This window comes from Nanorana parkeri, unplaced genomic scaffold, assembly GCF_000935625.1.
Source record: "Nanorana parkeri isolate BGI_ZX_2015 unplaced genomic scaffold, ASM93562v1 scaffold74, whole genome shotgun sequence".
NCBI classification, from domain to species: domain Eukaryota; kingdom Metazoa; phylum Chordata; class Amphibia; order Anura; family Dicroglossidae; genus Nanorana; species Nanorana parkeri.
Genome location: NW_017306342.1, coordinates 738,100 through 766,035, shown reverse-complemented (window position 1 = coordinate 766,035; position 27,936 = coordinate 738,100). Strand labels below are relative to the sequence as shown.

General features: G+C 39.3%; 1 protein-coding gene across 1 annotated transcript in view; it reads left to right on the top strand.

The window, feature by feature from the left end:
* ADAMTSL3 (ADAMTS like 3) overlaps positions 1-27,936 on the top strand; it is a 272,367-nt gene that overhangs the window by 173,908 nt on the left and 70,523 nt on the right. The window contains exons 7-12 of the mRNA XM_018576681.1: positions 6,375-6,416; positions 13,119-13,276; positions 17,976-18,087; positions 19,704-19,842; positions 25,013-25,063; positions 26,206-26,410. Coding sequence (XP_018432183.1) covers positions 6,375-6,416; positions 13,119-13,276; positions 17,976-18,087; positions 19,704-19,842; positions 25,013-25,063; positions 26,206-26,410 — 707 coding nt within the window. The remainder of the gene's footprint in view (positions 1-6,374; positions 6,417-13,118; positions 13,277-17,975; positions 18,088-19,703; positions 19,843-25,012; positions 25,064-26,205; positions 26,411-27,936) is intronic.

Below are 27,936 nucleotides of genomic sequence, written 5' to 3'. Positions count from 1 at the left end.
TTCTGGCTATGATGTCATGATGTCACATCCATTAAATACTCTGAGCCCTGGTGGTGTTCTATAGAAATGGCTAACTCGCCGAATTCTCCAATCAATTCACTTCCTGTCACTTGCCAGCAGGGGATTTTGATGAGACGCTGTTAGACTTGGACTGCAGAACAGATAGACTGGAGGAGCTCTGTACAGCCGCATTCTCAGATTACTCAGCAGTTGGCAAACTCGACGAGTCTTCTGATAGCTGGGATTTTGTGTGCGCATGCCCACTGACAGCTGTTGGAGAACTCGACGAGTATGCTGAAAATGCTATGGACACGTGCACCGTGGCTGTACAGAGCTCCTCTAGTCTTTCTGTTCACCGGAAGTGATGTGATTGGAGATTTTGCCAAGTTGGCCATTTCGATAGAAAGAGATAGACAGTGGCACCATAAGAGGCAGAAATGCTGCCATTTTATTTTCAGTGCTGCCACTACAGTTCCTAGAAACTTTTACAGAGATTGGAACCAAGATTTAGTGTCTGATTTACCAAGAATGCTAGCCACAGAGCAATAATGTACTTTAACATAGACGAGGAGTTGATATTGGTACAAATGAAAAAGATGTTTGCCTTGACTTTCGCTTTCACATTTTATGTGTATTAGATACACCTTTCCTGAGGTAGCTTACTAGATCTAATACCAGTGGTAAGTATCATATGTAGCACAGATTAAGTTGTTCACAGTTCAATAAGGATTGCAGTACTGCTGGGCACAGTTTGTGTGCCCAAAAAACAGTGCAGCGGTGCAAACCTTCTCTGCATCATGTTGCACTTCGGTCTGGCTAACTTTACAGTGAAAGTGAATGTCTCATAGCGCAAACATTCATCTGTACTTTGGGTTTTACTGGGATTAGGTCTACATCTGTGAAGACACAGCAAAGTCATTTATGTGCATGAGCCCGCGCTGTTCTTGGCTACATCAGCAGACAGAAGACTTTGACAGTCAATCAAAGCTGTAGGCAATGAAAACACAGGAGAAAAGTATCTCACTGGATGACATCTGATTTATGAAACCCTTTGATATTTATTGCACAATTTCTAAAGAAAATCATTTTTCATATTAATGTTGCCAAATTATTAGAGCCAGCAGCAAGTGGAGGCTAATACACAGAAAAATAAAGTGAGCCACATGCTTCTTCTGTGTGATACAGGTAGATGTGTTCTAGATAATGAATAATACATGCAAATAATCAGAGCAGAATAGTGTATATGCTTAGTATATTTTGCCAGCTACTATGAATGCATTTTGCATTGTTCCTGTTTTAGAAAAAAAGTTGTGTGAGAAGTTCCAAATGGAAGACACCCAGTCTGCATACCAACTCTAAGTCTTAGAATCCCAACTAGTGATGGGCCGAACACCCCGTGTTTGGTTCGAATTCGAACTTTAGAACATGGAAAAGGTTCAAACTTGAACTCAATGCAAGTCTTTGGGAACCGAACTTGAAAAATCAATTGTCCACTTTTTGAAGGCTTATATGCAAGTTTGGCCATAAAAAGGGTATGGGGATTCGGGGACTGCCCTGGGGGACATGTATCAATACAAAAAACACTTTAAAAAAATACAGTTTTTTAAAGGAGCAGTGATTTTAATATTATTAATATTGCTTAAAGTGAAACAATAAAAATAAAAAATTCCTTTAAATATTGTGCCTGGGGGGTCCCCTTAAACTGCCTGTAATGTGGAAGGTCTGTACAATGTATAGAACCTGCTGCAGCAAAACTGGCAAATAAAAAAAAAAAAAAAAAGACAGAATACATATATAAAGAAAATAAAAAACAAAAGTGTGTATTTCCTCCTGCCAAACAATACCAGACCCTTTAGGTCTGGTTGGAATGTTAGGAGGGACCCCATTTAAAAAAAACAAAAAGCCTGGTGTTCCCCCTAAAAGTCATACCAGACCTTTAAGGTCTAATAGGAATTTTAAGGAGGAACCCCACCCCCAAAAATAAGGAAAAAAAGCATGGGGTGCCCCTAAAATTCCCAACCAGACACTTGATCTGAGCACAGGGCAGGAAAGGGGGGGGGGGGGCGCTTGCTTCTCCCTCCCTGTCATACCAGGCCACATGCCCACGGCACTAGGAGGGTGCTTTTCCAGGGTCGCCGGTGCTGATGGGGACAAGGGCCTCTTACCTACAAGCCCTGGGGCATTGGTTGTGGCAGGGCAGGCAGGGGAGCTTATTCACATTGAGGTACCCCTTTAATAAAGGGGCAGCCATATGTGCCCCCTCCCTAGTGAATGAGTAAGGGTACCCTTACCCATTCACTAAAGGGTTAAAAGAGGGTTAAAAATCTTAGAAAAAAATCCTTTCATTGAAAATTAAAAACAAAAGACAAGTTTTTGAAAACAAAAGTCTTTTATTTAAAAAAAACAACCCAAAAATTGGATCCTCCAACCTAATCCAGCGTCAATCACGATGTCCACGTTGTCCACGACGATGACGACTCGACAAAATAAAACAAGAAAAAATAATTAGAAATAATAATTTTTAAAAATAACAAACTCGCAACAAAGTCCTGCCGCAGAATCCCATTCTGACAGATGGCAGCAAAATATAAACACTTGGGCGGAGCTAGTGGTGACAGCTAGCTAGCTCTGCCCAATTGTTTACAGTTGTACAGCATCTGACAGGTGAGCCATGATTGGGCAAAGTCATCGTGACTTTGCCCAATCATGGCTTTTCAGTGCACTGTGCCTTGATTGGGCAAAGTCTTGCACCTGACCTGTGGTCAGGTGCAAGGCTTTAGCCAATCAAGGCTTCACAAGGCACTGCACTGATAGTTCCTGTGGTCGACTCGAACATCGAGCCCAACACTAATCGCAACCTGTTTGTTTTTACCATGAGTGACGTCTATGCCCTGGACCTTGTAGGCAACCCGGAATCACAGAATGGCACCTTCCATGTTAAGTTTCTATTACACGCACTTTGCTTTTTTAAGAGATTCCTTTAAGGGAAACCTGAGAGAAATTAGACTGCTAATGCGGACATATTTCTAAAAATTATTGTCCCTTGCTACATTTTGAGTCACTAGCCAGTAAGTATGCAGTATGACGGTCTAGCATAAAGTGAAATCAAATTACAGACAGAACTCCTGATATACATACTTGTTCTGGGTCATTGGTTCAAAATAATTAAAACAGAGGATCAGTATGACATTCTGGCATCTAGTATCTTCAGGAGAGGTCAGTAATGGCAGCCTACATAGATCTCTTAATGCAGATTTCTTTTAATAGTGATTTCTATGGATGGATGAAAGCTATGGTACTGCCTTATTCTAAAGATCTGTTGCATTCTTGCAAACATATTACCGTAACAAAATAAGGCTTCACCCTGGATCTGCATAGTATCACCCAAACAGGCCTCTCCGCTCCTCCAAAGACCTTCTGCTCTCTAGCTCCCTCATCACCTCCTCCCATGTTCACCTCCAGGACTTCTCCAGAGCCTCTCCCATCCTCCGGAACTCCCTACTACAACCTATCCGGCTATGTCCAACTCTGTCTGCCTTTAGGGGATTCCTGCAAACTCACCTCTTTAGGGAAGCATTTTTCCACCTCACAGTTATTACCTTTTGTATCACTTGACCCTCGTTGATAGCTGTGATGAGCAGGGTCCTCTAATTCTTTTGTATGGCATTGTATATTAATTGTACTGTCTCGCCATATGTTGTAACTGTATATTGTACTGTATATGTACTGTATTCTATATGAATCCTGTATTATAATAATAATAATCTGCCCAAATTCTACTTGTTTTAGGCTAACCATGGCCAAGTCTGGTCTATGCTTGCTAAATACTTTATAGGTGAAATGTTTCATACATAATGCTTGGTGAATTTTGATTAAAAATAACTTGTATTATACTCGACAAAAATATACTTCTATATTCTTCATATTTATTTAGGTTTTCCTTCGATACCATATGCTGCATTTAAGGATATGTCCTTGTAGATATATTAGCAAGTTGACTGTCTCCCTTAATTTATTTTGTAATACAAAAGACTAATACACGACTACGGTCTTGCGATGGTTGTAAAGTGTATGGCCACCTTTAGTACCACTACTTTGTCAGCTTTTTGTTGCTCTGTCCCAACTTTTTTGAGATGCGTTGCTGCCATCAATTAAAAAAAAAAATGTAAATGGTACATTTTCTCTTTGATATGTTTTCTGTTTTCTATTGTGAATAAAATACGGGTTTATGAGATTTGCAAATCATTGCATTCTGTGTTTATGCAGATTTTACACAACTTTTTTGGAATTGGGGTTGTAAATTAGCCTACAATGCACACTAAATAAATTGACAGAATGGACACATGAAACTTATTTCTTCTTTATGTTTGTCTAGTATGCAGAAGTATATACTATGTGCTACAAATTACACATGGCAGTGACTTGCTTATTTAGTGAGCTGAATTCTTTCCTCTGTGTATTCAGCATTCAGGACCTGACATAGGGCGGTGTTTCATAAGATAGGAAACAGGAAATAAGCAACAGGTGTGAAAGATTAATTACTTCCTCAACAGCCCTGATAATAACTGGGGAATTACAAAAGAATCTTCTGTCCTATGAGCTAAGCAATTCAAGTTAAATATACAGTATTTTTAATAATAAGTAAATGCCATAAAAACAATTGTAAAACCAGTCAATTAACCAGTAACAGTTTTTTATAGTGTTTGCTATATTGGGGATAGAACAATGAGATTAAAGCATGAAGAAAAAGAAAATTAGCAAGTAGCTGGCAATCTTCCCCAATTCACACCAAGAGCATCTGATGTATGAAAATTTATGTACAAAATAGCTCAGAGTTCAACTTCACTTAGTACTGAATTAAATTGTACATGTACTGTTATGTCTTTTGTTGGACCCTATAGTGCTTCCAATACTGAACATTGACAGCATAGCCTGCTTTTTTTATACAAGAACTGTATGTGGAACCATCACAAATATATATTTTCTTTTTGCTGCAGTTTAATAGACCTAGTCTTGACCAAATACCCCTAAGCTAGAACACCAAGTGTAGAATGCCCCTACCTGCATAGGCTAGACAGGAAATGACCCTATAACAGCATATGAAATAGGACACTTAATCATTGCGAAAACTGGAGGAGACTTTAAATTCTGTTTGTTGGGCGTAACTGCTGCCCAGTGCCTCTTGATACATAAGGCATAAGAGTATATTGAGGAAAGTATCCCAAATCAGAGTAGCGCAGTGAGGAGCTTGCCTTCTGGAATGTGTGTTGCATCATCCATTGATAGGCATAGTCTTTATCCTGTATGTCTGTCATAGCAGGCCAAACTCAGGAGATCTTTGATATGTAGGCCAGCCACAGGAACTGCAAACACAAGAGACCTGCACCCTGTGCTTCTATGTTGGCCAAGAGGTTGTTGTCACCTGACCATCACACCTATATGAGCTTTCTGGACATCCCATTCCAAAATCATGGGGACTATGAGGCTTTAAGTGTCCACTCTTCTGAGATGGCTTTAAACAAAATTGTGGAGTATGACTGTTTGAAATTTGTGCCAATTAAGCCAAAAGAGCATTTGTGAGGTCGGGTGCTTCCAGTTGGTGTTCAAGTGCACCCCAAATTTGTTCAGTAGGATGAGCTCAGAACTCTGTTCAGGTCTCCACACCAAACTTGTCTAATCATGTCGTTATAGACCTTACTATGAGTACAGTGTCCTGACTTTGTACTTTATACTGTGACATTATTAGTATCCTTCATTGGGAAAACCTGAACTCAAATATAGTTTTGGAATTATGTACTGTACATGAAGTATCTGCATGTGTGTGACAAGCAAGGTCATATATGAGTACTGATTGCAAGTTAAGAAACATAGCTTTATGGGTCAGACTTATTACATTGCTTAAAAGAGCCCCATATAACTTCCCTTCAGTGAGGAACTACATGTATATGTTAGAGCACAAGCTATAATAAAATGATCTTCCTGTTGCATTACATGTATATGGTTATAGAGAGAGCGATAAGGGTTTATACAATGTTTTCCTTTATATTCAAAATTGGAAAGTCTTTTTAAAAAATTGTAACTCAAAACACAGCATTCCTTTCTCCATTAAAAAAAATCATATATTCTGCAGACATCCCTTTTTCCAAATATGTCTTTCCTTTCAAGAAATTGTGGGAGGCCTGGATGTTATTTTCTCCTCAGCTTTGACTTTGGAATAAAATGGTATTTTCTGACACAGTTAGATGTTCTTCTAATGTAAAATGGATACACCTGTGTTATTATTCAGTCACATAGCCCACAGCACTGCTCCAGTCACACGATACTCCCAACATCTGTCTCCACCAGTGTAACGTCTTGCTTTTTTCTTTCCATAGGAGAAGAGACAGTAATTGCTGTACCGCATGGAAGCCGCATCTAGAGAGAAAAAATATACATATTCATGCATGTGATATTAAATCTGTTGTTAGTGAAAGGGTTAACAAACTTGTGGACACCTGTTTTTCAGCTCTCCTGGAAGTTCTGAGGTTAGAGGGATTAGTTAAAATTACTAAGCAATGATCCGCCACGATCCTCTGTCCTTGGGAACGACAAGCACAATGACTCTCCAGCAATATAGAGATCATTTTCTAAATTTGAACCACACATTTTAGCACTCCACACTTGGCATCCAAGCCTGTAAAAATGAAATCTTTATGAAGCCTTGGCACTATTGACTACTCAATGGGTGGCAAAAACAGCGTTACCAACCTGTAAATGAATGGACACAAGCAGCAAGCGTTATGTCTAATACTCTTTTTTTCCAATGGATTTCATTTCCATGTGAAACGCCACCACACCCTTGTTGCATAGAAGCAAGCGCCAGCGGGCCTTTTCTGCAAAACACAGCTGACCCCTCTTTCTGTAGAACAGAAGAGCGAATACTGAATTAATATACCCCATATACAGTATGTGCATACCTCCCTACTGCAGTAAGATTGGGAGCATATGGGTTTATCTTACTGCCCACCTGTTTGTGTAACTGGAAGTAGTAAGGAAAACTGTGCTTTGCCAAGCCACAAAGCAGCAGGTTCACTTTAATGCCCAGCCCACTCCTCTTTATACTCACCTACTCTTCATACGCCACTCAAGTGAAAAGTGAAGGAAATAACCAGTGCTTCCAGGTATGGAGACGACTTGTGGCACATTCAGCTTCCTCTCCTGTGATAGCTCTGGTTCTTGGTCACAGGCTCAGTGCCATCACATGGGGGCAGGGTGAGAAGCCTTGTGTAAACTCAGAGTCTATCACAGTGAGAGCTTAAACAGGGCTTCTTCTGATCCTTCCAGCAAACAGAGTGGCAGGGAGCAAAGTGAAGGTAAGTATTAGATGATGTAAGGGCTTTCTTTAACATGAAACTGCCACTTTCAAACTGCCTGGGCAAAGTAAAGGTTTGCTTTAATTATATAATATTTTTTTAAAGTGTTTACTATGTGTGTTCATATTGCCATTACAGTTTGGGTAGCCATACAGTACTTGTAGAGTTTATACATTTTATTTCAGTGAGCAAGAGTAATGAATTATCAAATACTTAATAATCGGCTAACTAATCGATTTTGAAAATAATCGTTAGCTGCAGCTCTAAAAAAAAACCTTTGTCTTAGCCATGCCGAGAATAGATATAATGATGGAGATATGAGAATCAATGTCTGCCCAGACAATACCATGACACACTGCTCTGCATGCTTGTAGGGTCCCTAAAGGTGTCACTATTTATTATATAATACACATAACGCATTATCCATCTACTTTGATGGAACATGCATACACAGATTGATGCAAACAATATCCAGATTATATGTTTTGCAACACTCTTTATTCAAGTTTTTTATTCTAGTATTACAAAATAAATTAAGGGAGACAGTCAACTTGCTAATATATCTACAAGGACATATCCTTAAATGCAGCATATGGTATCGAAGGAAAACCTAAATAAATATGAAGAATATAGAAAATCCTAAACCTTGTATAGTATCAAACACTAATACTGGAAAGGGAGAGGTCGAGTCAGCAGTGAAATAGTATATGTAGGGTAAGACTCTTGAGGGACACAAATGTTAAACTAGTGAGGGTTGGACAAAAAAAGACATCTGGGGGAGGATAGAATTGGCTAAGAGAAAAGCGAAAGAAGCGATTAGAATGGAAAAAGAGGTTAGTCAAAATAAGAGAGGCTTAAAATGAAATAGAGTAAATCAGAGTAAGCTCTGACATTGAAAAGGGGATAGAATGAGTGGAGAAAAATAAAAAAGTCTAGTGGGGCTGACAGGACAGTAGAGGGAATCTTTAACAGGAGTGCATAAATGTAAATGTGGCCCCTTTGAGGAAATTAGAATAGCCAAGAAGTGGTCCCGATTGGGGACAATACCTAAAGTCACAGTTAAAAGAAGTCTCTCCAAAGACAGAAAAAACTAACTTGGACAGTTGCCATTGGATTAAGTATCCCTAATGGAAGGCCAGTCTATTCCTGCTCTGGTGACAACTCAGAATTGTCTCACTTTAAGTCATGGTAAGAGTAGTTATTAGGGATGAGCTCAGGTTTGGACCGGGTTGCTCCTACCAACACGGAAACTATATGGGCATGGGGCTGGGAGCATTCCCAACCCCATAGCTGACCAAAACCAATGGGACAAGATACCTGTGCTGACTTTTTTTTATTTATATAGCCACATGGCCATATTAGGTAAATGTAATTGACCATATATAGCCATGTAGCTATATATGGTCAATGATGTCACTGCATCCTGTCACTTACATGTAGCTGTGGTCAGGGAATTCCCCAGCTGATTGTGCAGCTGATTTGGAAGTTTCCCCTCAGAGTTTGGGATCGCTCTTTTTGTGTTCAGTTGACCAAACTGAGTTTGAACCTGAGCTCATCCCAAACATTCAGTAAGACAAATCGAGAGGGTGAATCTCAGATAGCAGTAGGGGTTTTAACAGTTCCTCAGGTTATAAAAAAAAAAAAAGTTTTTTGGTAACTTTATTGTATACCTGTAATGAGAGAAAAATGGATTATATCAATGCTCAGTTCCCTCTAGAAATGCTAGTTTCTTAGCTGTGTTTTACTTTAGAATTTCTGAATGCAAAACAATGTAATTTCACACTATATACTATGCATAAGAAGTGCACATTGGTACAGTGGTGGAAGGCACAGAGGCAGGTGTCTGTGCCTTGTGAGTGAAGTGGGGGGATGCGAGAGAGGGGTGAGAGCAGGGGGAAGATGGAGGTCAGGTGCAGTGGTGAAACTGAAGGTTAGTTTGCAGGTGTGGTGCAGGGGAAAGAGGATGTATGTCAGCGTGTGTCAGCGTAATGATCTTTCTTAAATAAGATGTGAGAAACAGTTTGGGTTGAACAGAATAATAAATCAGTTGTAATTAGGGATCAACACAGGAGAAATAAGATTATACATACATTTGCATGAAAAAGTGTTAGGCTCATAAAGAGTCCCCACTTGGGATGACTATTGGTGGGCACGAAAGAGCTGAAAAGTTGCTTCACATTAAGTAAAAACATGGAACAGGACAAGGATTGAATGGTAGTCATCTCCTCATTCAGACCTCAGTAAGAGTAGCAATATTTGTCAGAAAGGTTGATTTTATAGGAACCTGAGCTCCAAGGAGCATGGTCAATAGCACATCAAAGCAGAACTCTTTTCAAAAAAAAGTTTTTATAAACCCTTGCTCCAAACCGGCTTCTTTGACTGGTCCCTGGAATGTCCCTACCCCTATGTCCTCTGCAGCGGTCTAAGGTCCAGTAAATCTCCACATCTATACACTGTGCATAGACGTGAGGACGCTGAGGAACATTCTAATCTGCTGCGGAGTATGAGACAGGCTGGAAGGAGCGCTAGAACTTTAGGGGGCTATATCTTTGTTTTTTTAGCACATAGACACAAACAACCCTTGCAGTGGGGCTACCCTGCATGGTTAATAAAACAAATTCCTGGAGTTCTGCTTTAAGAAAAGCTTGGTCTACCAAAACCTGTGTTTTTTCTAGTCCAGGTCACCAGCCTAAGCAACACTGAAGTTCAATTACAATATTCAATATGCAATCATTATTGAATATAAAAGATGACCATGGCTTGAGACTTTTTCACTTTCAGATTAGAGATAAATGAAAGTGTATGTATAGCAAACACTTTTTGTTTTAGTTTTGGATATAGTGAGCAAGGGTTAGAACCCTTGTTGAATTTTTATTTCTGTCTGTGTCCCTGTTGGGTGGCTGGGACAGGCAAGTCTTCCCAGTAGGAAACAGACACCTAATGAAAAAAAACCTGACATGGTTTTGAACCTTTCCTTATGCTATCCAAAACTAGAAAAAAAAGGTTTAGATATCCATGCACTTTAAGTCTCAGTGCAATTTGAATTTAATAAACATAAAAACAAGTAGGATGCATCACCTTATATTCTTGTCCTTGCATAAAAATATAACTAGAAGAGTTAATTATCAAGCCATCTTGCCCATAATTACAAGTGATGCTCGGCATTTATAGCATCACTTATTGTGGTGTTTCTTTACTGCCGGGAGTCGATAATGGGTTTCTCAGGCAGTAAGAGACACTTATTATAGAATAGGGAGATTTTTCAACTTGTTAGCAGGTCCAGTCCTTTCCTCTGTTATGAAGTACAGGAAAGGATTAAAATGCCATACTTGTTTTTTCTTCAGCATCAAGCAAGTATCACTACATATACAATGGCCAGTCTTAGAGACATATCTGAATATACACCTATACCCTATTAGAGCACAATGGGCTTCATATTTAAATGGGTGTGAGAAAAAATAAGTGCACATTTCAAATTGCAAACAATAGGATTTTCCCCTCTATGTTTATTGGCTAGCTTTTTGTTGGTCTGGGCAATACAAACAGTACTTCCTTGCACTACATGCTTTCATACATAAGGCCCACGAGCAGAATAATCTGATTTACATGAAAACAATTACAATAAAAATAGCCTCAAACAATACAGTTTAATTATAAACTTTCCACCTAAAGAAATGATAGGAAACTTTTTAAAGCCTAAGTGGCTCAGTAGACCAGTGAAAAATATTTAGTGTCTACAAATCTGCAAAGTATATTACTCTTACTGATGCGTTCCCCAGATCTGATCTTGAGATGATGGAAAAATGTAAAAAAAAAATGATGTGCCCTATTTGCAAAAGGTTATTCCCTCTTGTGTATTAAAATGGTTAGAAAATTACAAAAAAGCATGTGGACAGACAGTAGGCAAGATCAAAGACCGTATCATTTAGGCAATAGATTAAATGGCTGTAGATTTCCGAGGACAGAGTGGCACAGGTGTCCTGGAAGACGGTGTCATCTTTGTATATCTTGCAAACTCCTAAATGACGAATTCTTTCCTTGCTGAGATTGAACCTTTTTACTTGCAGGGCCAAACTTCATTGCAGGCTTTTGTGTGATTAGCCTTATGTCAGGGGTGTCAGCTAAAGCCACAACTTTTTGTTGCTGAATCTGAAGAACCCCCTTATATCCCATCCCATAACCTCCAACAGTTCTGTTATACATCCTTGGGCTGCTTATTGTTAATTAAGCAGATAGTGATTCCTTCTTTTTCCAATGTTAGGCTTAATTCAATGTGAGGAAAAGAGAAATACACACAGTTGGTATTTAAAGGAGAACTATGGGGTCAGTGTTTTTCCCCATAGTTCTCCTTAGGGTAACGGGAGGACACAAACTAGCGTCCTCCCGTTACCCTAAGCTCAGTATACCGCGAGCTGCAGCTCGCGGTATACTGAGACGCCGGAGCGGATCCCGACTTAGATGACGGGATCCGCCCAGCTGCGTGAGTGACAGCTGGCTCTATCTAGAGGCAGAGCCAGCTGTACCCGCCCCCTCCCCCGTCCGTTCCGCCAGTCAGCGCTGGCAGATCGGAGCGGCGAGAGGGGAATCCAGCCCCTCCCCCTGTCACAGCAGAGAGCTGTGACAGGATCGAGAGGTGAGCGAACCCGGTATGTGTTCGTTCACCTCCCGATCTACTGAGCCGACCTGTGACAGTCTCATTGTCACAGGTCGGCTAGAACTATGAGGTGAGTGAAAAGCACTCACCTCATAGTTCTCCTTTAAGGGGCAGTACCAGTTTAGATAGAATCTTTTGCTTTTGCATGTGGCCTATGTTAAATAATCCCAGACACTTTAGTTTCCTTTAGTGAATTATTCTTGTGTTTTAGTATATACAGTATTCACAGCTCTCAGCAATGTAATGACCTTATTTAATTGTTATACACAACTAATGATCAATGCAAGCATACAGAAAAAGTGACAAAATAAGATCAGCAGGTGGTGGCTTGTAGCGTGAGATATCAAAACATACCTTTTGCTTTAGAATTAGTGATCCAGCACATATGAGAGCTTCCCAACTTAGATAGAAGGTTAGGCATGCCCTCACATAACATTGTCTTGGCTTGCTAATAGCTACAGTGGCAGCAGGAAGTGAAGAAATAGCTTCCTGGAAGTGAAGAAATAGCCAGGAAGCCAGGCAGTGATGTATGCACTGATGCTGTAAAATGGCCAGGTTAGATCCTTCTCAGCCAATTACTATTGTTTTCTTTTAAGAGAGAGGCCAGGGCCAGGGATGTCTACTACCTGTTCCTCCTCTCCACAGGCACACACATACGCATTTGCCCAATATATTGCATGTTTCTGCCACAGTTTTTTTGAACAATATTTGAAACAAAGATCATTTTGTCCATGATCTTGGTGTCCGATCATGAACACCTGCAAGTAGTTTAATAGCTACTATGTCCACCTCCAGTCTGCACTTTTGGCCAACTCATATGTGAGAAGAGTAAGCAGCCATGCTGTATATTTTTAGTGAATTACTAATATTTCCCCATGTGTGAACATGGCAGAGGATAGTATCCTTCTTTCCACCATCCTTTCTCCAAGTTTGTACATTTACAGAGAGATATTTCAAAAGATATTTTGTTGTTCAGCTTGGGGCTGTATCTCCAGCTATACTCTTGTTGTCTATGTAACTTTACAGCTTTAGTGTAACTGAATTTCTCAGTTGTTAATTGTCTGATGTTGCTGTTTTTGCCTTTACTATGTCTTATGTATTTTGTTTTTTAGTAATTGAGTCAAAAACTTTGCAAGGAGAAACTGGGGAGCACAGCTTTACCACACCCGGAAGCTATGTGATAGAAAACACAACAGTGGAATTTCAAAAAGGATCTGAAAGGGAAATTTTAAAAATACCAGGCCCACTGCGAGCTGATTTCATCATTAAGGTAATCCAGGAGGTGTTGACTTTCTTCACTTTAATCCGAGTGAACATAGTTATATAATTTGAATACCGACCCTATGTATAATCTATCAATATTTGTACACCTCTACTATGTCCCCCACCGCCACCACCTACTAACTCGCTGACTGCCCAGGACATTGCCACTCATTTCAAAAAACAAAATAGATACAACTCGGGATCAGATCGCCATTGTGCAGTCACCTTCCCCTATTTATGTTCCTGACCCACCATCACACTTGTCACTCTCCTCTTTTGACCCGGTCACCACAGAGGAGGTTACAAAGCTTCTCTCTGACACCCACCTCACCACTTGCCCCCTGGACCCTGTTCCCTCACCACTACTTCGGTCACCATCATACTCTATCCTACACTCTCTTAATCACATTTTCAATCTCTCCCTCTCTACTGGAATCTTTCCCTCCCCTATAAAGCATGCCCTGGTCACCCCAATACCCAAAAAACCATCAATGGACCCTACCGACCTTAACAATCTCAGACCAATCTCCTTACTCTCATCCACTCCCTTGTTATCTCTCGTCTTGACTATTGCAACTCCCTCCTCATTGGCCTACCTCTACACAGGCTATACCCCCTTCAGTCTATCATGAATGCAGCTGCTAGACTCATCCACCTAACCAACCGCTCAGTGTCTGCAACCCCCCTCTGTCAATCCCTGCACTGGCTTCCTATAGCCCAAAGGATAATATTCAAAATATTAACAACCGCGTACAAAGCCATCCACAACTCTGGCCCCGGCTAAATCTCCAACCTGGTCTGAAAGTATTACCCTAACCGTCCCCTCCGCTCTTCAGAATACCTCCTGCTTTCCAGCTCCTTCATCAACTCCTCCCATGCTCGCCTCCAGCACTTCACTAGAGTGTCTCCCATCCTATGGAACTCTCTACCCCAACCTGTCCATCTATCTCCCACACTGACTGCCTTTAGGCGATCCCTTAAGACTCATCTCTTCAGGGAAGCCTATCCCACCTCACCCTAACCACTGAACAATCACTTTCTCAAACAATCATCCCCGCACAGCTACCGCCTCATGTATCACTTGCCCCTCCCTTTTAGATTGTAAGCCCTCACAGGCAGGGCCCTCCTTACCATCTTGTCTTAAATTGTATTGTGACTGTAATGTCTTCCTTATATTGTAAAGCGCTGTGCAAACTATTGGTGCAATATAAATCCTGGGTATTAACTAAATGAGCAGCGCTAAAAATCAAAACAAATCTACACCAATCCCAATCATGGGAGTGAAGTGTTAACCAATGTTACTCAAAAGCTGCTGTGATATAGACCCTTAGGGTCTAGTGAATAAATATAAATAAATAAACAGCGCTAATTAAAGTGAATATTATAAATCAAACAATTAATACATATATCCGCCAATTAACTGACATATAACAAGGTGCTGAACAAATCAATCATAAGTGAAAAAAACTTTTTTCGTGAACTAAGTGTTGTTCAACCTATCCTATGTGATCGAAATAGGTGAATATTGATTAAGTGTTTCGTATAAAAGACTGTAAGTGATGTGTCTTTATGATGAAAGCAAAATGGAATTTCCGTGAGTTGTTGTGAAAAAAATCCAATAAAAGAAGTTTATGAAAACAACAAATAGTCTTTGTGGTGTTTCAATCCGTTCCAAGTGAGGAAGAAATATAACGACGTATTCCAAATGTTCGGTGATATACACACAATCCTTATTCTGGGAAATGTGTATTGAGATCAATACATATACCCTAAAAGTGAGTACTCATCACAGGTATCCGGCTGTAACAAAACCGACGGTAGAGAAGGTGACGGCAAAATACACCGGACCAACTACTTCGGTAAATACAAACGTGTGGGGCTGTCTGTTACAGCCGGATACCTGTGGTGAGTACTCACTTTTAGGGGATATGTATTGATCTCAATACAATCCCCAGAATAAGGATTGTGTGTATATCACCGAACATTTGGAATACGTCGTTATATTTCTTCCTCACTTGGAACGGATTGAAACACCACAAAGACTATTTCTTGTTTTCATAAACTTCTTTTATTGGAATTTTTTCACAACAACTCATGGAAATTATATTTTGCTTTCATCATAAAGACACATCACTTACAGTCTTTTATACGAAACACTTAATCAATATTCACCTATTTCGATCACATAGGATAGGTTGAACAACACTTAGTTCACGAAAAAAGTTTTTTTCACTTATGATTGATTTGTTCAGCACCTTGTTATATGTCAGCTAATTGGCGGATATATGTATTCATTGTTTGATTTATAATATTCACTTTAATTAGCGCTATATAAATCCTGTATAATAATAATAATAATAATACACCAAATACTTAAAAAAATATATTATGACACACTGAAGACACTGAAGAACCTATGTGTGGAAGGTAGGAATGTAGGGCATACAATGTTGCCCAAATTAACACTAGCTTTCTTTCCTTCACCATTTAAAGGCTTTTCCCTATGCCTTTACAATGTATTTTCCCTATCTATGTATGTGTCTACGTATTTATCATCACAGACGAACCAGTAATTATAAAAACACAGGTGTTTTGCTGATGGAGAGAAAAAGCAGAGCTACTGCTGACCAAGCAGGCCAAGAAAACTGTGTCACTTACCCACTGTGCCCCTTCCCCCAACCATACACACATACATATACAAAAAACATATATACATAAATGTCTTGGGAAGTGGGCTTTAGTTTGACACCCAGTTCTTAGCCAGGCAAGCAAAGATACTGGTAAACAAACATGGTCACGGGTTACCTATGGTTGATGCTAGGGTTGCACAGATACCAAGTACAGTACTCGGTACAAGAAAGAGTACATGTACCGATACTTTTGAGCTCCAAGACTACACTAGAGAAAAATTCAAAAATTAGGAGGCAGCTGTCATTTGTAAGGAGCACACGGAGCTCCTGGGATTTGTACATCTCTGTTTTAATGTACGATTTTGTTTTTATAAATATAAATAAAGGGATGCACCGATACCAGTTTTGCGAGTACGAGTACTGGTACTTGCCAAGTACTTACAAGTACGAGTACTGATACATTTTTGTTTATTGTCATGTGACAGTTTTTCTAAAACAATACAAACTAATTATTTCAGGACAGTGGTGGAGCACCAGAGCCAGGTCCCAGCTGCAACCGCTGCAACCCTGGTAGTTCTCATGAAAATGCCAAGTATCTGCACTGGTACTCGAAAAGTATCTGTGCTTCCCTAGTTGATGCATTTGCTAATATCTCAGGCTGGGAATACTTTCCTCATGTAGTCATATATGAGTTGATGCACATTGAATGCCAGCACCGGCTTTTACTCCCAGTCTAGCCTTTAAAGTTTAAAATTTAATCTTTTGAAATATTTTGTGTAAACATTAATCTGCATCAATGTAAATTATAATGTGTTATTCCCAAACTAGAGTTAAAAATATATAACAAAGTATGCATAGTCCCCCAAAAAGTGATTTTATTTCAAGGATGCAGTCTCTGGTAATTTTTCGCTTCCTTACATTACCCTTTTCTTGGATTTTCCTACAAAAATGTGGAGTTTCTTTGCCATGTTTCCATAATCTTTTTTTACAACTTCTAATTAGGAGCTAAATTAGGTTTTCTGAGAAAAACGCTTTCCAAAAATGTCTCTGGAGGTAGCATGGAAAAGATGTCTCTGGCAAACCTGTTTGGACCCATGTGCCTGACCCTTAGTAAATTAAATAATTTTATATTCGTAATTCTTAATTACAACCTAGTAGTCATTAAAAAGAAAGCTCTATTTTTTCCGTCAGCTAAGAATATTTTCCCATTGTTAATATCACTTCCAAGTTTTTTATGATTATTTTTTTATTTTATTGCTTGACACAGAAATATTGTTGAGGAACAAGCTCTTATTTGATGTTTAATAAAGAAACTACTTACCCAGAATTCTTAGCCACAGAATATATACATCCAGTTTCATGACTAGGCTTAGGTCTAGTTACACTCATAACATGTTGAAGTACTGTGTGGCTGCTAGAATCAACATTTAGGCTTGTGCTCTTGAACTACATAGGTAATGTGCAATCTATGGTGGGATTTGTTAAAAATGGGTAAGTCTGCTCATATAACTCTGCAGTAAAATATATACATTTAAAAGAAAGATGAAAAAAGAAAAAAAGATTCCTAAAAATTATATATTAATATATATTGCTTGTATCAGCTCATTTATTGAAAAATAGATGCTGAGAAAAGTTTTGCCCTTCGCAAACAATTAGACTCTCTTTGCCAGTACAGATTGGTGAAAGCAAGACTAAAATAGATTGCAGTAGAATAGATGTTTTGGGATCCCAAATGAGGTCCTGAAATCGGCAAAACTTGTATTTTTGCTTAAAGAATCAGGCAGCTTCTCTGTTTTATAATGCCAGTACAGGTTAGAACACAAATGGGCAAAACTGATAGGTTGGCTATGGGCAGCACAATTCCTTTAATAGGCATTTGAATACTTAACCAAAAAGGTGTATCAGTTACATGTGTACTTGGTGGGCTCTGTCAGTCCCTGGCTTCTTATCGTTGCCTTTAGGATCCTTACTTGAATTATTCTCCATGATTACATTTTTAGTGTAAATTCCCCATAAAGTATGTATTGTAATAACATCAACATAATTAAAAAAACAAAGATTTTTTTTTCTCCTCAGACCAGGTATGTCTTACCCAAGGACAGTGTTGTGCAGTTTTTTTTCTACCAGCCCATTAGTCACCAGTGGAGACAGACAGACTTCTTTCCGTGCACTGTAACGTGCGGAGGAGGTGAGTAACTGAGAAATATTTATTTTGCAAATGACACATTATTTAAACAAATGGCATATATTCCACATACATTTATGTATATACACATAATACCACTTCCTATCATTCCACCCCACTCAAGAACAAAATGGTTGAAATGATGGAAACTTGTGATTATCTAAGCAGGGTGTGAAAATAATGTCTCCTTGACCGTGTGTGTGGTAATTTGTTTCATATTTAAATGTTCAGCCTGAATTATGCAGGGGGTAAGTTCATTTAGAGTGATTCATGAATGAAGATTGTGCTGTAACTCCCTTTGACGTCAGTAGGATTTACAGAATTGCATTTGTGTAAAGCACAGAAGCTGCTTGTTGTAATTATGTGGTTTGCTTAAGACATGACAGAGTACCAAATGATATACATAGTATAGACACCCTTCCTATGGGCACTTGAAAGATATCTGAGATTTAAAAAAATTAATTGCCTCATATAATCCTAGCTTTGAATGCAATGTAACTAGAATTATCTTTAGCTTTCATTTCAGCAAAAATTTATACTGCTCTTATCAGTAGTTCCACGAGAATAGCCTCTGGCACCCAATGTGAAGATGTCAAGGTGTGCCTCATACTGAGCTGAGATGGATGGACCTTGCACATCCACACGTACTGTGGCAGGACACAGAAACGACAGCCTTTGTTCACCGGCCCAAGGGTTACCACAACAAAAAAGGATGGGGGCTTTTTTCAATGTGGTGTGGTTAAAGTGTACTTTTCATGAAAACTGGAAGGTCCACATCCCTGTCAGTCCCTGCCCCCCAATTAAAACATTTCTATACGTTACTATTTCTATTGTTACCATTATTGTTGCCAACATTTCTGCTCCCACCTGAAATTTAATGCAATTTAAAATTCATCAATAATGCTAATTGTATTTAGCGATTCATCCCTTTTGTAAAGGCACTAGATTTTCTAGTGCAAAAATGTTTTTCAATGACACTACAAAAACAGATGCACGCAAATTTAGAAAGCTTTCATACAAACAGTTTAAAAAAGCAAAAAAAATCAATAAATGTAAAAGTCAATAAAAAATAAAAAAAACAGCTTAATATGGGTCTAAAATGTAATTTAATTTTCTTTTTTTTTATTTGCACATAATATTTATGAATAAAACCAGCATTTATTCATAAATATTCCAGTATAAGTAGGGAGACATCCGGGGCAATTCGGAGGCAGGAGAACCTCCACTAATCCTATGATAATTTCACATGCTACAGATGTGCATATTCTAGGAAATGACACTTTCTAGGAACTATAAATCAAGTACCATTTTATGTACAACTGCTGAAAGACTTTTGCGACTCCCTTGGTATGCAATATTGCTAAAGATGTACCTTGCTTGAGCACCATAGAAAGTCTGGATAGTAATCCACTTGAACCAAAACATGGCTGTCCTGTGTGTAGCTTGCTTTTATTCTTTTTTTTCTTTGGATCACTATTAGAATAGTAGGCCCTAGCAATTTTCAGCTTGCACGAGACCAAGATGACACGAATGCTTGTGGATTAGGAATTTGTCAGATGTGTACAGATTGTAATTGTCATGGTAATGACTGTTTTCCTCTTATTGTGTCATATTTTTAGGATATCAGCTGAACTCCGCTGAGTGTGTTGATATCCGGTATAATCGCACTGTCCCAGACCACTACTGTCAATATTATCCAGAAAATAAGAAACCTAAACCTAAGCTGAAGGAGTGTAACATGGATCCTTGCCCATCCAGGTTGGTACATACGTCTGCAGATTTATGTGTGCAGAAGTCCTTAGTCTAGACTGGCAGAAAACAGGTTAATAAATCTGCTCTACAGGAAAGTAGATTTAAGCTGTACTAGCTGGAGCTGTGCAGGCTGTCACTGTGCCCATCTTGTTGGAATTCTAGAACTTGGGAGGAAGTGGAGCCTGACACAGTAACAGCCAAGGAAACACTCCAGAATATTTCCACTTCCTTCATCATTTCCTTAATTCCACATTGAACACACCTCAGCCTGTATTTAGGACACATGTGGTTAGCTTGAGAAAATGCAAACTATGACTAGATTTTACATGAAATTTCTCAAGACATGAAGTAAGACCACCTCTGTCTGGACATCGTTGTCTGTGGGGAAGCACGCATGGCTGCTTCGTCGGGCCAAATTATACCATTCATTAAAAGTTTTTCAGAATTATGTTCTATTTGTATGATTAGATGTCCAGACTAAGGGCTGTTCCCTCTCAAGGAAAAAAATATTGTGTCAGTGCAAATCTAACCAAATTCAGTTCATGCCCCATTAGTTTTCTGATCCATAGTTTTGGATTTCAGTGTCCGTTTGTCAGGTCATCCACCCATTGTGTGACTGTATTGATACATCCTGTCAGTTCCTAGAAGGAAATATGTACCGTATCAAGTGGGTAAGGGAATGAAAACATTATCTGTAGATGACAATAATGTATGATTTTTATGTTGTCATTTTATTTTAACTAATATTACTCAGAAACAGAAGGGGTAACTTGAAACTTACCCCTTTCACACATATATTACCCACCTTACTCAACCAACCCATCAGAATTGTCCTGTATATGAGCAGTGTTCAAGCAACACTAAACTGAGGAGTTAAATCTTAAAAATGCATTCAAGTACCTCACCTATTAACAAAAATGTAGCTTACTTGTGCATTACTGTGCTGAATATCCTCAAATCATCTCTGAAATGGGGCTGTCCTTCCTTCTGGAGGGTGGCTACTTTTGTTCCCAATGGTCCCTGTGTGTGTTGTAAAGTAGCCACCACTTCAAGCTCACTCCTCCTACAATCTCATGTTTAGTTTACTCATTTGTATTAATATTGTAGTCCACCACAGAAGCGAGCTTGTTGTGGTGACTACTTTACAACACACACAGGGACCATGGGGAACAAAAGTAGCCACCCTCCACAAGGAAGGACAGTGTCGGCACTCAAATGAGGTTCATTTTTGTTAATAGGGTACTTGCATACATTTTTAAGATTTAACTCCTGAGTTTAGTGTCACTTTAAGTCTGAAGTTGGCTATATAATTATATATCTGGAGGATAAGATGTTTAACCTCCTTATATGAAAAGCTTCTTCACAGTAAGAGCTGTGAAAATGTGGAATAGACTTGCTCTGGAGCTTATTCCAGCAAGCTCAGTTGGTTGTTTAAAAAAAAAAATCTGGATGTATTTCTAAATGCACAGAACACCATTTGAAGAATTGCACTGTGTACATTTTGACCCTGAGCTCAAAATGTAGTTTGAGGACAAGATTTACTAAACACTGGGAACCTTGGATTACATGGTACCCCTTACGTGAAGTACAGTGAATTACAGTGATGCCCAGGGCACTAGTCTTGTTGTTGGACCCTTCCTATACAGACTTGTCATTGGAGATGGCGCTAAACTTAAGTCTGCCAGACGGTTCTCCTTTGTAAACTACGTTGTTTATCATCTGTTCGTGTTTTATATGTTCGAGCCTATTCCTGATGTAATAATCTGTGTGGCCCTCACGAGAGATTGGTACTACAATACATGCACAGCACACTTCTGTGATAATTTCGAACATGTATCATTGTTTTTATATGTTGTGAAAACTAATACAAATTATTTGAAAAAAAAATAATAATAATGTAGTTAGAGGTTCTTCATCATGTATGCTGTGCCTCCAGTTCTTATTGTTGTTGCGATAGCCATCTGAAAAAAGATGCCCCAACCTTGATTCTGTTCACTTTGATCATCTGTTTTTTAAAAGCAGGATTTCTTAGGAGCAACATGTTATCTTGCTATTGGTAGCCTCCATGATGCTACCAATTGGTTTTAGAAGTAAATTCTAAAAATGCTGGTGTGCTGACAGTTAGTCCGACCATAAAAAGACCACCTCATTGTCTTGTCTACAAGTCCATCAGTGATTGACACTTTGAGACTTTAGTAATCCTGTTCTATCCTACTGACATTGAAAATGATTGTAGTAATTCCGAAAATACAATTCTGTGCAAAATCTGATGTTATACCTCACAGAAACAAATGTATCTGCCAACAGCCAAGTCGGAAATGTAAGAATCATATTGGCGTCTGTGGCTTCAGCTCCGACTGAAAGGAAGGCTGTAAAACATCAGCAGTTTCAAATGCTTTACTACAATTTTAAACCATAGATGTCTCCTCATAAGTAACAGAAATGTAAACTGTTTGCACAGACATGAGATGCAGCACAGTTACATGATGCCAGATAAGCTTATTCACTAACACGGCACAGAGAGCAATATTGACTGTTTAGTAACAAATATTCAATAGTCATGTTTTAAATTAACTTTTAACAAAACGTTTGTTTACTTTTTTTTTTTTAGTTTTGAAGAGAGATGGGGAACCCTAACATTCTCCTTTTTTGCTGTCTGGGTCTGGTCTTTAATTTCTTTTCTTGAGACACATTAGGAAGTGAGTGTAACTAAAGTAAGGGAAATCCTCTCTTAAACAGCTGTCACTGGAAAAAGTTACAACTTAAAAGTTTAGATTTTCCCTTACTTTCAGTCCTGGTGACAGTGGTGTAGGCAGGGTCTAGGCAGGGGGTCAGGCACTGGTATTTCTCCACCACCAACTTCTCGGTCGGTGACTGCACAGGCAGTGGGAGGCTTCTGACCATTGTTGCTGTGTGGAAGTAGATCCAGCAGTCAGGTGATGGCTGAATCACTTTCCATTTTGTGTACAGCATCAGTGGGATGGTTATGTGACTGCTGTGTTGATATTGGCACTAGAGAGCCTCACATTGGACTAATGTGTCCTCTGCTATGGAGAGTCTGTGTCTATTTTTGACACATAGTTCTCACAAGATTTTGTAGGCGATCTTAGGGATGAAGAAATGCTATATAAAGCACAGTCTGTGTCATAAGGTGGCACTGGATTGGGAAGTGTTGAGTAGGGACAGGACCCCATCTTGTAGAAAGACTTTCTCACCTGCTTATTCAGAATCGATGGAGGACCTGGAGGTCCAGACAGTATTTGGAGTAGGCCCCTAATGGGAACGTGAGTGGTAGAGTGCTCTCTCAAAAGGAAGATACATAAGGGTGCATGGTGCCACATTGTGAAGCATGCATGTGCCCTGTAAAAGGATCTGTAAGTATACACTATTGAAGTACAATGCTGGAAAGAATTGTGAGCCTGAAGGAGCATCTCCTGGAAATTTCCACTGTTGTGAAATAACTAAAGATGTGTGTGCTGAACCTGTTAAGACTGTGGGAATCAATGTATCTTACTGCTCTGTAATTCTATATATGTTGTTCACTTGGATAAATAATTGTTTCAAGAAAAGGAGCTGCCGGTGTGTTGTGGTGTGACTTCCCTAGAGGTGTAACAACAGCCATTGCAACTCATTTGGCTGCTATAGGATAGGCTGGGTGGAAGCCTGCAGAGTTACTATTGGACAGGTGCCTGAAGGAGCCGAAGACAGCCGAATCTGATTCTCCTCCTCCTCGGCCGCTGCAGCTACAGAGCTGGCCAGGAGGAGTAAACATAAAGCCAGTGATCGCCGCTCGGAGGCGGCGGTAGTGTTCGATCGCAGCACCCCCTCCATGGCATTCCACTCGCCCCTACGCACATTTTCACTCGCAAATTGTGAGGGGGCGAGTGGAAATTTTGAGGCCTGCTATAAACTATACCAAAGAACATTGCACCACTCTCCTAATCAATAAAACAAAGTAGCAGCAGCTTAAATCTGTGTAATCAGACAAATACTAAAATGTGGGGGGGGGGAAAAACGCGCTATAAAACTACTCATTAAACTATAATAATGAAAGAGTGAATGATGAGCGATGGGGAAGTAGCGTTATTATCTGGGGGCTCTTCTTCCTCTCTGGGCCCCACCCCAACAGGCGGAATGCCAGGGCCCCAACCGCTGCGACCCTGGTAGTTCCGCCAGTGCTACTAAGACCAATAAGGATCAAAATATTAGGAGGAGGAAGGAATTACTGGGAGATGTTTGCTGGCAGGCTTTACCTCTACCTGACTTTGAAGTGAGGAACAGCGCAAACAGACCTTGGTTGGGTCTGTTAATAAGGTGAGGAGCACTCCAAACGCTTCCCTCGGTCATGGGAAATCTGGATTATTTTTTATATGCCCAAGTGATTACTGTTTATGCTGCTGGATATTGGGGACATACAGACTTTGGAGTTATTTGGGAAAGCTTTCATACATCATTTATTTGGGGTTCATCATCCAGATGAGATACCCTTGCACTGGGCACTTTTTTTTCTGTATGCATATTTATATGTGTATAGTTTTATTCATTAAATATATTTATTATTGTATATTGATTACGTATCTTAGGAGGTATTTATTCATCATTCACTGTTTCACTACTATAGTTTAATGAGTAGTTTTACAGCACAGATTTTTTTCACATTTTTAGTGGCCTGACTATGATGAAAAGGGCTCCTGTTGACTATCCTTAATTTAGGCATAACCTATGTTAGGATAAATAAAACTTCTTGTCACAGTTGACACTGCCAGCTGCTACAGCATATTGCATTTTTTATTGTTGATGTTTATCTGACCTTTCATTTGCTTTACCATCTGTACTAGAAGTGGTAATTATTTCAATCTATGTGTGCATATGTTCGGTTACTAAAAGTTCCATCATTCCAGTTCGAGTTATAAAAGTGAAGTCAACCATCTGATTGGCTGCCTTGGGAGACAGTTCTGCTTTTCCTCTGGCCCAGTTTTTATAAACCAGTCTGACAGTCTGAAGCTAAAAATATAAATTAAATATGTTTTCATGTGTGATCAGTCTGTATTTTATCTACATTTTATAGCTATAAATACAGTGATGACCTGCACATGGGCTGCTCTGACAGAAAGGCTTTTGGTAATGATTTATTTTATATGAAATAACTATCTTCATGTTGATTCTGTCTTTATAGTGATGGGTTTAAAGAGATAATGCCTTATGACCATTTCCAGCCTCTCCCACGGTATGTAGCATAAAAAATAATTGGTTTTCCCTTTTGCAAGCCATATTTTTTAAACTATTTATGATGCAAGTGATATTTGACCCATTATATCTTTTATCTTGTTCATGACATTGGGAATTTACTTACTTGTCTTAGCAGGAACCAGAATAGTTGAAGAATTTAGAAAAACATTTTAAAGGGTCCCCTCGACTGGCACTTGCCTTTGCCACGCTTCCCTGTGATTCTTTTTAACAGAAGATGGCGGGAGCATTGTTTAACAGATGGACAAAGTTACTCAGTGACTAGAGGGATCAGGTCCAGCCACATCCATCTGGCTGTATGTCCATCCAGGATTGATATAATAGTCTAGTTACATGATATAATATAAAAATGTGTTCACAGTTAAACAAAGAAAAAATTTATTTTTTGGTTCTTATTGTACCAATAGATGAGAAATGGAAAATACTGTATACTGAATGGAATATGGTTGTATTATCTGTGTTATTTAAAATGTAGATCTATATATTGATAACCAAGAAGGTCAGCTATATAAACTGACTGACAGACTAGTTCTTGGTAAAGTTTAACTCCAGTTTTGCTGGAAAAAAAAAACATTGAGGTGCACTATATATACTGTATATCACAAGGGTTTGAGCAAACTTTATGCAGATTCATACCTTTTTCTGTTCTGCTTTAATTGCTGCTTAATTCACTCTTCCCATTCCAAAACTGATTTCTAAATAGGAGGGTTAGTCTTTATTATGATCACCTGAGCTGTGTCAGTGTTAAGAAAAGTACAGCACCTACAGTGCAGTACCTCTATCTCTTTAGACGTAGATTAGCCTCAAAAAGTAAATGCACCACAAATTACATACATATAGCCTGAATTTTCTTTTCGTATCTCAGTGCAGACTTCTGGGTATATCAGCCTACAGTCAACTACAGAAGCAGGAAATTGCAGGAAATAAGATTAGCGGTGGGGAGAATTCTGTACACATATGGCGTATAGAACCCCATTTAAAAAAAGGATATGTGTAATTAAAGTGGCAAGATATTTTTTAATAGTATGAGATTAGAAAATGTCTTATGTAGCAATGTTATATGGTGTATAGGTTAAAGTCAAAGTGGGGGGTATCTAAGGCAAAATAACTTTTCTGTTCCAGATGGGAGCACAACCCATGGACAGCATGTTCAGTTTCCTGCGGTGGAGGCACTCAGAAGCGCACCATTGTATGTGTAGAGGAGACAATGCATGCAGAAATATTGCAGGTGGAGGAGTGGAAGTGTATGTATGCTCCCAAACCTGCTGTTATGCAAACCTGCAACCTCTTTGACTGCCCCAAATGGATGGCTATGGAATGGTCACAGGTAAAAGGCACAATATTATACACTGTATCAATTGGCACATGTATTTATTTATTTTTTTTCTGCAGCATTCAAAATATTTGATCATAATATTACACCAAGCACTATCTACTTTTGGAATACAAGGTCTTGCACTATTTATGGTTTCAATTGTGTTTTTAAATGGACTACCATTTATCCACTCTCTTTTGTACCTTAGGTATTACTTTAAATATTTTTCTCTTCATCATCTATATAAATGGTCTTGGTCAGGTTATTCATTACATTTGGAGTTCAGCATCATAAGAAAGCAAATATAGTCAAGTTTGGCTTTTCGTTCCTGACTTAACTTGTTTGTGCATCATGATTGTGTTTCCTTTTTTCACATTGCTCTTCTTTATATTTAAAATGGAAAAACTGAAGCGTTGATCTTTCATTCACCACAATTACTCTTTGCAGAACACCCCATTCTTCACAAATTTAGAGAATATTTTTGACTATGAACCCTCTTTCTCTCCACAAACACGTTTGTAGCAGCCTGCTATCCTCAACTAAGAACTCACAGTTCCTTTCCTCACAGATGACGCAAAATTACTGATGTGTGTACTAATAATACTCCACCTTGACTACTGCAACACCCTTCTCTGTTAGGTTTCCATTATAAAGACAAGCCCCATACAAGGCTTTTAGGAATGCTGCAATTAGCTTATACACCTCTTATCTTGCTCCACAAATTCTGATCTTCTCTGTCATTCCTAAAACTAGCCCCTTATTGTCCACAACGTACAATTTTGGTCTTTCATATACCTCCATGTTCAATTTCCAAGTATCCATCCATCTATCATCAATTTTTTCTTTTTTTTATCCCTAATCATCACTTTTCAATCAAGTTTCCGGGACGTGTTTCATACTGTCCCCATTCAGTAAAACTCGCGTGCCATCATACCAAGTCTAAACAAAAATGTAAAACCCATCTTTTCAGAATGGCATATAAAACATTTACTTATAAAAACTCTGCCCGACATTCTGATATAATCTAAGGGGGTTATTCACTAAGCTGTCAAAGGATTTAACCGAATATTCAGATAATCCTTTGGCTCACTTCAGGTACTGAAACCCTTCAACTGTAAAAACATTATTTTGGTCTGGTAGGAATTTTAAAGAGGACTCCATGATTAAAAAAAGGAAAAACAAACATGGTGTGCCCCCTAAAATCCCATACCAGACCCTTAATCCGAGCAGTGGCCTGGCAGGGCACGAAAAGGGGGGGCAAGCGCCCCCCCCCTCTCTGCACCATAACAGGTCATATGCCCTTGGCTTTGGGAGGGTGCTTTTCAGGGGGGGGACCCCCTGAAAAGCGCCTGTCCTCATGCCGATGAGGACAAGGGCCTCTTCCCCACAACCCTGGACCGGTGGTTGTGGGGGTCTGTGGGCGGGGGGGCTCATCTGCATCTGGGTACAACCTGGAAAAGCACCCTCCCAATGCTGGTATGGTAAGCTCGCTTGCCCCCCCCCCCCCCCCCCTCCCCCCACCCTCACGTAGTTCTGTG